The sequence below is a fragment of the Primulina tabacum genome, chromosome 16, assembly GCF_025594145.1.
Source record: "Primulina tabacum isolate GXHZ01 chromosome 16, ASM2559414v2, whole genome shotgun sequence".
Lineage (NCBI taxonomy): Eukaryota > Viridiplantae > Streptophyta > Magnoliopsida > Lamiales > Gesneriaceae > Primulina > Primulina tabacum.
In genome coordinates this window covers 18,395,911-18,407,091 of record NC_134565.1, presented here as the reverse complement: position 1 = coordinate 18,407,091, position 11,181 = coordinate 18,395,911, and the positions used below count along the sequence as shown (strand labels likewise).

Genomic DNA, 11,181 nt, shown 5'->3' with positions numbered 1-11,181 from the left:
TAACCATTACGTCCAGACCCTAACCAACCATCCTAGAACCTAGAACACACCCTAGGGACCCTACTGGAACGAGCATACAATGCCTAGAACCTCCAGCCCTAAGCCTCTCCCCTTCATGCACTATACTCCCCAAAAACGACGTGCAGCCTATGTGCCACATGTCCAGCCCTTGCACCGCCCATCTAGGATCATGACCTAGCCTCCCTTATGACCCATGAACACCTCCCAACCAGCAGCTAGCAGCTTCCCTTGCCTAGGATGAAAAAACGCAAACCCTAGCCCATAGAAACCCAATTTTCGTTCATCCTCTTACCCTAACTTTTTCAGCCTTTAACCGTACACCTATGGACCCTTAAATATGTGAAAAAACATCCCTTCAAGTACCCCTACCATGGCAGCCCATTTGTGCATCATTACGAAGAGTTTTAAAAAAAAATAAAACTCTAGTTTTATGCATAATAAGCCATATAAATTAAAATACAAGGTAGTGTTTCATATTTTTCATGTAAACCTGCATCAAACATATAATATGGTTTGATAGATGCACTACAAGAAAATTGATCTATAGTGACGGGAAATTTCGTCATTAAATGTCAAAAACCCGTCATAAGTTAATTGTAATGACGGGATATTTCCCATCATATACCTTAATTACTGCCCTCCTAGGTAAAAGTAATTAATGACGGTAAAGAGATCCCGTCATTATTGTTATAACATATTTAGTGATGAGATTATACCGTCACTAAAATGAATATAAATGATGAAAATTTCGTCATTATACTACCATTTTCCTCTCATTAAATAATATTTTAATGACAACACATCTCCTCATTATATCATTATTTACCCCTCATTATAAGTTATTTTATTGATGAAATTTACTATAATTATTAGATATTAGTCCCTCACTAAAAATCGATTTAACTAACTATGGAATTGCCTCTCATTAAATAATTAATTACCCCCAATAAAAAATATTTTTAATTTTGATGAAACTTATAATAATTATTTGATATGAATTTGTCATTATATTAAAGATAGCATTAGTAATAAAATATGAAATATGGAACAAGTAATTTTTTTGAACAAAATATTTTATATAAACAACTGCATCCATATCTATTCAATATTCAAAATTTTCAGAATTGCAATTTGTTCCAAAACATGAGTTTCATTTTGATGGATACTTGAAGTATTTCCTAATATCTACTCCTTGGAGTACAAAAATATTTGAGGACCATAAATGGTGATCACTTATAGTTGCTTCAAAATATCATATACTAATTTCCTAATCAATGCTTGAATTCTTCTTTGAAGCATGACATCAGATTAAGGCAGCGTGTCATCTGTAAAACATAAATAGAAAAAATGAATTAAAATAAAGATGTAATTCAATCATAAAGTAAGAGTGAAAACTTTGTTAATGTCGAAGTTTTTAAACAAAACATCCTGAAAACAATGATATATTATGTCAAACACATGTGAAGTGAATGTTTAAATAATTAAAAAAATAAAGTATATATACATATCAACACAAAATCACAAATTCCACAAAAAAAACCTCATATCAAAGGTATTAATCTCATAAAAAAACGAGGTGATATAAGATATAGTGGCTTAAATTATCCTTTGATTCCAACTCTTCACCACAGCAATCCTCAACTAAAATCCCACATAAAAGACAGAGCGATGTTGTCTCATAAGAAGTTGGATTCACTAAAATAGATCAAAATGGCTACAAGAAAACAGGGAGATACACAAAGAGGCATTATATCATGGGGAGAAACTTAAAAATCCATAACCCTTGATCTTACAAGTCCACTTGTCCCTAACAATCTGCTTCATTATTAGTTCGCCTTGATTTTGGGTAATTTACTAGAAATGTATGCCAAGTTAAAGGGGCATTATATCATGGGGAGACGCCTAATACACACAACTAGCAAACTCCCAAAAAGGAATAAATGCAGAAAAATGTATAAACCTGAACGTACAATACTGGAGTAAAAATTCAAGTTAGCACAACACACCTTCACCAGACATTGTAGGTGCATCTGAAGTTGTTTGGTTTTCATTCTCGATTTTGGCTAATCTACTTTCAATTCCATCCATGCGCCTCTTAAGGTTATTATTTTATTCTTCTTTCTCATGGAGCTTAGCCTCAAGATCTTTTATATTAGCAACTTGTGAACAATTAAAATGTTTTCTTTTCATTCCACCTCCAAAACAAAAGACATGACTATGGCACTGTGGTCCAAAACACTTTTCACCAATCTCAATATGTGAGAGTGATGCATTAGATTGAATAGTCTTCACAATCTCATCCTACAAAAATCCATCACTCATGTCATTTAAATAAATGATAAACAACAAATCTAGGTTAAAAGATTAAGTAGTGATACTTACATATTTTTCTTGCGCTTCTGGCTCAACAAGCTTTCCATTTTTATGTCGAGTCTCATAGAAAATTTTTGCAATATCAGGTGGGTTATTATCCTTGCCTCCCTGAAAGATATATAAAAGGCAAATTATATATATATATACACACACACACGTTAATTAAGCAAAAAAATCATAAAAATAAATAGAAGAATTAATATAGATGTTTATGACCATTTCATATATCAGTTGTCTGTGCGGCATGCTTCCAGTTCGATGAGGCATTACTCCATTTACCCGATTATTAGAATTCTGGTTACTGGTTTTCTACATAAATCACAAACAAAAATTACAATCATCAGTTCCATGAGTGCAATTTAACTGCAAAATGAAGATATTTCTTATTACAATTTGAACTAGTATTATTATACCTGAAACTCATCAGTTAAGAACTTATTAGTTACAAGCCAGTCCCATTCTTTAGCATTAAACCCTTGCGGCACATTTTTTAAAACTTCAGCTTTAGTTTTGCAAGGTCTCACATAATCAACGTTCAAGGATGACCTCCATGCTGTCCACAAAGCACCCATATGCTCCAAATTATGCTCACGATATAATTCTATACTAGGTACTAAAAAAGCATTCCTGCAACAAAATCATAGTACAGCAGTACAAAATGACATATTATCTATGGGTTGATTTACCAAAAGTAAAAATATATTAGAATATGTTATTATCTCAATGCTAACAGTAAATTCACCTAAAATTAATAATGTAATCCACTTACCTTCACCGAATCCCACATGTGTTGCTTGTTTAATTCAGTCAAATCTTTCCATGTTTTCACTTGTATGGGGCAGATATGCTTGTCCCGCACAATTTTCCCCAAGTGTCTCGACCAATATCTGTGATTTTTTCCCACTGTACGATTGTTGTAGAATTCGATCTCCATCTTTTCTCCACTTTTTAAAGCTGCAATTTTCTTATTCATATTTTTTCCTCTTACTTTTCTCGCCTTTTGAGTTGCTGAATCTATTCAATGAATTGAAGTAATAAATAATTGTATCAAGATTTTAATTTGAAATCAATAGAAAATGCATAATACACTACATTTCAAATATATTATACTTACCATCAACATATTTTTCTGTAACAGCATAGCTCGATTCACCACTTTCACCATCTTCAGTCATAGAAGTAAATTTAGCAACAAGATAATGACCAACAGCCTCGATTGGTATTCGAAAATCCTAAAGAAATCACATAATTACAATAATAAATTACGGTTCATGGAACATTTAATATTATTTTAGCCAAAGAACTTGCCTTGTTGATCGTACATTCACTGATAGATTGCAAGCCAGTCTCGATATCAAAGTTCTTCGAAAGTGTTATGAACCATTGAATTGTACTAGCTTGTTCACTTCCCATTTACCACATCCCCACGTACTATGACTTTCTCATTTGTCTTATGATCACCCAATATTGTAGTATCTCTCACTTTCGGAACTCTTGGGATTGGGATATAATCTGTACAAATTTAAAGAAAATAAATCAATGATAAAGAGAAATAAGAAAAAAACTCAAAATAAATAACTCTTTATTAATGCTACCAGATGTTTGATTGTCTTCAGGCAGTTTGAAGAGCAATGGTTGGGCAGTTTCATCCACATCAACATAAATGTCTATGTTCTCCACGTATTCATGTTCGTTCAACATAGCCAATAAATCTTTATCATTTCTCAAAGTCTTACCATCCCCATCTGTGACTTTGAAACCAACAGAATATATGTCAATGAACTTTTTACATATGTTCAAGATTTCTAAGAAAGAACTATCATCTGTAAAATCTCTTTCTTTCCATTCTTCTTCCCCAAAATGCACTATAAGAGTATGGGCTGAAATTCCACCCTTTGGAAGGAAAAAAAACTTTTTTACAATTATATCAATATATTTTCACTTAAAAATAGAGGGAGAGACCTAAAAAATTGTAAGATTTATAAATTACAATGTCTACATAAATTTTATAGGTTTACCAATTCTTCGTTGATTGCCGATGTATTGAGCTTCTTGCTATTCAACCTGTAGCCTTTGAATTCCCCCTATGCTCTTGTGGGCAGATGCACTTCCTGGAAAACAACAAATCAGATAATTGAAGTATGAAATAATTATATCAAGCATTGAAATTCTATAAAAAAATAAATCTATGCTATCAGTTTAGAAAATAATTACCAATAGAATTTCCAACAGGCCTCGTTTTATGTCCATATCCACGCTCCTTGGCCAACTTACCAGGTGCTAAAAATTTTACAGGCTTTCGGACGTTGCCTACACTACTTTTTGCAAGCATTGGTTTCATCTGTTAATATAAGCAATGTAACAAATTAGTACAAACAGTAAAAACATGAAAATGAACCAGAATTAATAAACAACTAACACATAAAAGAACAGACATTTTACCAAAAGAGAATAACATAAAAAAACAACTAAGAAACATGATAAGTTGGAAATACTTCTTCAAATTGGAATTCGCTTTCTCTTTCTTTTGTTTGTTGGTAAGTCAGCTACTAGCGGCTCCAAATCTGTTCTTCTCCAAATGTTTTGAGACCATCTACATCAAAGGAAGTTTGGCCACCACAATCAAAATTGAAAGATTCAGTATGTTGATATGCTTCACCGAAATCATCTGCATTATTGATCTCATCCTCTATTGATTGTGGCATCTCATATAGATCCCGAGGTTGTGTCTTCAGAAAAACATGCCAACCTTTATTGATGTTATCTATGACATAAAACACTTGTGAAGCTTGATTGGCCAGAATAAAGGGTTCGTTTGTTTTCAAAATATGCTGGCAATTAATGCTAGTGAATCCATATTCATATACTTTGGCTCCTTTCTCATTATCATGCACATCGAACCATCTACATCGAAATAAAACCACTCGTTTTCCGTCAAGATACTGCCGTTCAAGAATCTCTGTCAACACTCCATAATAGTCAACATAATTCTTCTCACTACCTATATTACCTATCACACACACCCCAGAATTTTGTGTTCTACATCCGTTGTCACGAGCTTCAATCCGAAACCTAAATCCATTGACAACATAACCACTGAAGCATGTAACATACATTGAAGGACCACGGCACAACGATAGCAGGTCATCATATTTAGTGTGTTGGTCTTGCATTTTCATTTTGTCAACCTACAAATAAATTACAATGTAAATAACTCGTACAAATAATCTTTTTCAACACAAAATAATTTATAACAATAGAATCACTTACTTGTTGTTTAAACCAGCCAATAAAATTGCTATTCCACTCGTCATCCGATAGTTGTGGTGTATTATTTTTCTCATTTTTGGAGTACTCTCTGCATTACAACATTAATGAGAAATGCATATATATAAAAAGAAAAGAGAAATGGTTGTTTAGAGGTATTTGAGCTTACTCGAGGAAAGGTTGCACTTCATCGCAATTCTTTAAAACATAGATATGAGCTTTCTCCCATGCATCATCATCGAGAATATGACTTATACCAGCTCCTAATGCTAGTCCACATTGCAAAAATATGGATATTTCACCTTTAAATTTATGAAAGCCACTGTCATAGTTTCGCATCAAGTCTACTGAATTTAGTCTCAATGTCTTTCAAGTATCTTGAGCAAAGAGTCATACACTCCTTTGCTATAAAGCCCTCTGCTATTGAGCCTTCCGGACGAGCCATGTTTCGAATAAGTTGTTTTAACTCAAACAACATACGCTCAATAGGGTACATCCATCGATATGGTACAGGTCCACCAATTATTGCCTCCTTAGCCAAATGAACAGGCAAATGCACCATCACATCAAAAAACGAAGGGAGAAAAACTTGTTCCAACTTGCAAAGAGTAATCGGAATTTGGGATTCAATCTTTTGTAAATCACATACCTTCAATGTTTTAGCACCCAAACTAGTAAAGAACAAAAACAACTCAATAAGTGGTTCACACACTGCTTTAGGGAGGATGCCACGTATCCCAAGAGGAAGTAGATGTTGTAAAAGGACATGAAAATCATGACTTTTCAAACCTGAGATTTTATGTTCTTTCATGTTAACACTTTGAGAAATATTAGATGAAAACCCTATCTGAAACTCTTAATTGCTTAAAAAATAAGCAAAACAAGTGCTTCTCCTCTGTATATAAAGTGTAGGATGCAATGGGCAACTCAAGTTTATCCCCCTTACGAATCGGATGCAAATCTGGTCTAATTTTCAGAGCTTCCAAATCAAGACAAGCTTGGACATTGTCCTTAGTCTTCCCTTCGTATTCATAATTGTCTTGACTATATTCTCACATATGTTCTTTTCAATGTGCATCACATCCAGATTGTGTCTTAACAAAAGAGAACTCCAATATGGAAGTTCAAATAAAATACTTTTCTTATTCCAATTATCACCTCTGTTTTCATGTGATATTTTCACCTTTCTTTTAACATCTTTAGTTAAGATGATTCCTTCAAGGTCATTCACTTGAGCAAGCACATCAGCACCTGAAAGTGAAAGTGGCGGTGGTCTTACCTCTTTAGTTCCATCAAACAAACTTTTATTTTTTCTCCATTTGTGGTTGCTATGAAGATAACGTCGATGACCCATATAACATTGCTTTTTACCATTAGCTAACCTCATAGAATAAGTGTCTTTGTTACAACAAGGACATGCCATCTTACCTTTGGTACTCCAACCTGACAGGTTCCCATATGCTGGAAAATCATTGATTGTCCACAATAAAGATGCATGCAATTTAAAATTTTGGTGAGTTGAAGCATCAAATGTTTCAATGCCTAGTTCCCACAACTCCTTCAACTCTTCTATTAAAGGTTTAAGATAGACATCAATAGCATCTCCTGGACCTTCAGGACCTGGTATGAGACTTGAAAGAATAAAACTAGATTCTTTCATGCACATCCATGGAGGTAAATTGTATGGAATGAGTATTACTGGCCAAATGCTGTATGATTTTTTTGAATGAGTAAACGGTTGGAAACCATCACTGGCAAGACCAAGTCGTACATTTCGAGGTTCAATGGAAAAATCTTTATGCAGATCATCCGAACGGCTTCCATGCCATAGAATCAGCTGGATGTCTCATCAGTCCATCATCTACTCTTTTTTCATGATGCCATCTCATAAAAGAAGCGGTCTTTTTAGACATGAATAACCTTTGAAGCCTTGGCTTTAAAGGAAAGTACCGCAAGGTCTTCAATGCTAATTTCTTACCATTTTTTCGAACTTTGGTTTCCTCGGTATGACTATTTTCTTTCCATCTAGAAGCACCACATATTTTACACATGTTAGACTTTTCTTCTTCCTTCCAATACAGCATACAATCATTTATACACGCATCTATTTTTTGATAAGAGAGACCAAGATCTTTAATAATTTTTTTGGAATCATAATAGGATTCTGGAAAATTTGAACCGATTGGGAGTATTTGTTTCAATAGTTGTAGCAACATATCAAATGATTCATTACTCCATCGACCAATACTCTTAATGTGTAGTAGCTTGACAAGCACAGATAATTTTGAGGTGTCACAACCTGGATAAGTTGGTTGCTCAGAGTCATTTAACAATCTGTAAAATTTCTTTGCTTCATCATTCGGTTCCTCTCCATGCGTATTTTCACTTGATGAACCAATTTCCGATCCACTTCTATAAAAACCATCCATGTTAGGATACAAATCCCTTAAAATTTCATCGCAATCACTTCTTTCCAATTCTTCATCATTAGATGAAGAGTCACCAAGCCTTTCACCATGGTGATACCAAGTTGTATAATTTGGCATTTTTCCATTCACATTTAGATGCATTTCAACCACTTCACGGGATCCATAATCAGTGTTATTACACTTGACACATGGAAATCGAATACTATTCTCTTCATTTGTCTTCTTAAAAGCGTAATTCAAAAATTGTTCAACTCCAACTTTGTATTTTTCATTGAATCGATAATTGAAAAAACTCATCAATTCCTTACTAGGTGCCATTTTCCTTCTACGAGTATGAATTCTTGCTCAAAAGAATCTGCAACAGATTTATAGGCAACACAACAAAAAGATATGTTTTGTGATGCTAAAAAATATAGTTTCAGCTCACTATTATCATAATACATCTTCCAATTATGCTATCATATATCATTTGAGCTAAAATAAATATTATTTAATTTAATTAAATGCACCACCGACGGCCATTGGAAGGATGGACCACTAAGCCCCATAAGAATAACTATTAGTTGAATCACTTCCACTCAAAGTAAACATCTTTAATTTTCAGTCTGTATGGGTGATAATAAAAACAAAGACAACGTGTTTGTGGGGGCAGAGCCTTAATACTAAACAAATGCAACTTTTTTTTTCAAGTAGAGAATCCAATATTAATTGAAAATGTTAAAATACAAATCAGATACTAAATTAATTAAACTCCTGATTGTTCAATATCCATACATTAAAAATAAAAATAAAAATTAGCGACTTTGGTTAAGAATCCCATTTCGAGTCTTTTCTACGTTATTAAAGAATCCCATTGTGACTCTCTCTCAAAATCAAGAATACTTTAATATTTTGAAATGTGTTATTGAATCCATTCTTTCTGAATAAATAGAGATCGATATTGAGTATCTTAAAAATTATTACTCTAAATTGTTTAAGCAAGTCTAATCGGTGGGGCTTCGAATAAAGAGGAAATAAAGAAACCTAACAGCTAATCTTCTTTCTCCCATAGCAAAAATTCTGGATTCACGGTGTTTTCAACTCAAATTTGTTAATCTAATTTGGCATATCTAAACGTGATATAATAGTGATTTTATTTAACCATTAAAACAAGATAAACGAAGAAATAAGGTAAACTTAAGATTTAGAATGAGCGCAAACCTCTCTTGGAGAAACCCGATGGTGGAGTTCAAATCGAGGTTTGATTGGAAAACAGAGACGAGAATGAGAGATAAGCTATGGATAATCCGCCTGGTACAACAGAGACGAGATAAAAATCGAAGTCGGAGGGTTTACACGGCTTGAAGGTGAGAAATGTAATTGTATGTGGGGGTAAAATATATTTTTATTTTTTTAATAATGAAAAATAAAAATTCATTTGTTGGGGTATTTGGTGGGAAAATATGGCGTCTAAAATCTGTAGTTAATTATGAGGGGGAATTTTTTTTATTCATATAATGACGGGATTAGTTACCTATAGCTACGAAATTAAGAATTCGTCACTAATAATTTAACTCTTTAAAAATGTTTTTTTTTACCCTCGTAAAAACTTCAAAAATTATGTTTTTAATTACCTATTTTTTATACCCTCATTAAATTTTTGTCATTATAAATCAATTTTCTTGTAGTGATAAGAAAAAAAAAGATTAAGGCGTGTCTTTGCGTTTAAAACGCTCGAAATACGAATACCGTAGCGGTGAAAGTCGGCGACGAACGAAGGACGATTTCTATTTTTTTCTACCCTTTTATCTTGTCAAATGTGGGGACCCGGACGCTAACTCAATCTTTTCAATCATCACTGGGATTAAACGGATAAATTAAATGCGCTAGGTCGAATTTTTTTTTTTTTTTTTAAATTGAGCACCTCATAAACAAGTGTCTAAAATACTACAAGAAGTTATGCTCCATTTTATTCAATTTACAAGATCAAGTTCAATATTTACAACATGATCAAAGTTACAAAACTTGTTGAAAACAAAGTCATAACCAACTAGTGTTTATCAACCACATGTCAAGTGTTGAACAACCAGTTATACATCTAAGCCCGGATCACCACTCTAATCTCGATCTTTCATGTTCTTCTCGACCCTGATCCTGTCCCACCTGTTGTCATGCACACATACAAACACAACAACAGCCGGATAACTCCGGCGAGAAAAATATTTCCCAGTATAAACAATGTATACATGCATTTCATACAAGCATATACAAAAGCATAAAACCTTTGTCAAATAACAAGTATCATAGTCTAAGAAAACATAAATCGATATAAAGCTTTAAATCAAATTCTTAATCTTTGACTCGACTCTTATTTAGGGATCCCGGTTTGAATAAGAACGTAACAAGTCTCCCGCCTACTATTCCCTTCTAGGTGGTGGTACATTCTTATTCCCGGACTTTGGTACACTATATCGAGTATCTACAATAGGAGTCGATCTTCTCCTAAGCGCATCGATATAAACCAAACGTCCAGTGACTTGGCACTTCTACCAAAGACTCATAATACATGATTTTCTATAACTCAATAGACTAAGCATATTAATCTCAAGAATTTCAAACACATCAAAGCAATAACAATTTAGTATGTGATTTTGGGAAAACTCAAGTCATATCTTACTCGAATTATCTATCCCGGTTTAACATTGATTTATATATTTCTTTTCATAGTCCTTGGTTTGACGCAACCAATCTCAATCTTGCTTTATTCGTTCTTATATCGGTTTCGAAGTTGAATTCTCGAGTTCGAAGCTTCAATACCAAATCTGGAATGACATTTTCGAGAGGCATAACATCAATATACAACTCAAAGAAAGACTTGATTTGATCAATACTCAATCTAGTTACATTTCGACGGCATAACGGCGCCATATCGAGATACCCGGCAATTCAAACATCAATAGATACAAACCACAAATTATAATCAATAACAATTACAACCCACTATTCCAAAAATCTGCAAAACTCCATTCAACATAGGCTGGAAAACTGATAAAAATTGCATACGTTGTCCATTCTTCGATACAGTTTCGATTATATGTTTATCATAATCTCA

At 33.5% G+C, this 11,181-nt stretch overlaps 1 protein-coding gene across 8 annotated transcripts; it reads right to left on the bottom strand.

The window, feature by feature from the left end:
- Positions 1-1,151: 1,151 nt before the first annotated feature.
- On the bottom strand, positions 1,152-9,418 carry LOC142529924 (uncharacterized). Of its 8 annotated transcripts, XM_075635632.1 has the most exons (15): positions 5,831-6,548; positions 5,665-5,752; positions 4,890-5,582; positions 4,609-4,735; positions 4,413-4,505; positions 3,990-4,145; positions 3,703-3,906; positions 3,509-3,626; positions 3,164-3,408; positions 2,808-3,021; positions 2,611-2,703; positions 2,404-2,502; positions 2,190-2,322; positions 2,028-2,051; positions 1,152-1,346 (listed from the first exon to the last, which is right to left on the bottom strand). In XM_075635632.1, exons 10-15 carry the CDS (start codon positions 2,964-2,966, stop codon positions 1,330-1,332), a joined length of 525 nt encoding a protein of 174 aa, XP_075491747.1. In that variant the 5' UTR covers positions 2,967-3,021; positions 3,164-3,408; positions 3,509-3,626; positions 3,703-3,906; positions 3,990-4,145; positions 4,413-4,505; positions 4,609-4,735; positions 4,890-5,582; positions 5,665-5,752; positions 5,831-6,548; the 3' UTR covers positions 1,152-1,329. The 8 variants fall into 7 exon arrangements, 2 of the variants coding, with proteins under 2 accessions (XP_075491747.1, XP_075491748.1); XR_012815988.1 differs by having other exon boundaries at positions 2,028-2,322; positions 5,831-6,547; XR_012815989.1 differs by lacking the exons at positions 4,890-5,582; positions 5,665-5,752; positions 5,831-6,548 and adding an exon at positions 9,291-9,418 and having other exon boundaries at positions 2,028-2,322.
- Between the last annotated feature and the right edge of the window lie 1,763 nt (positions 9,419-11,181).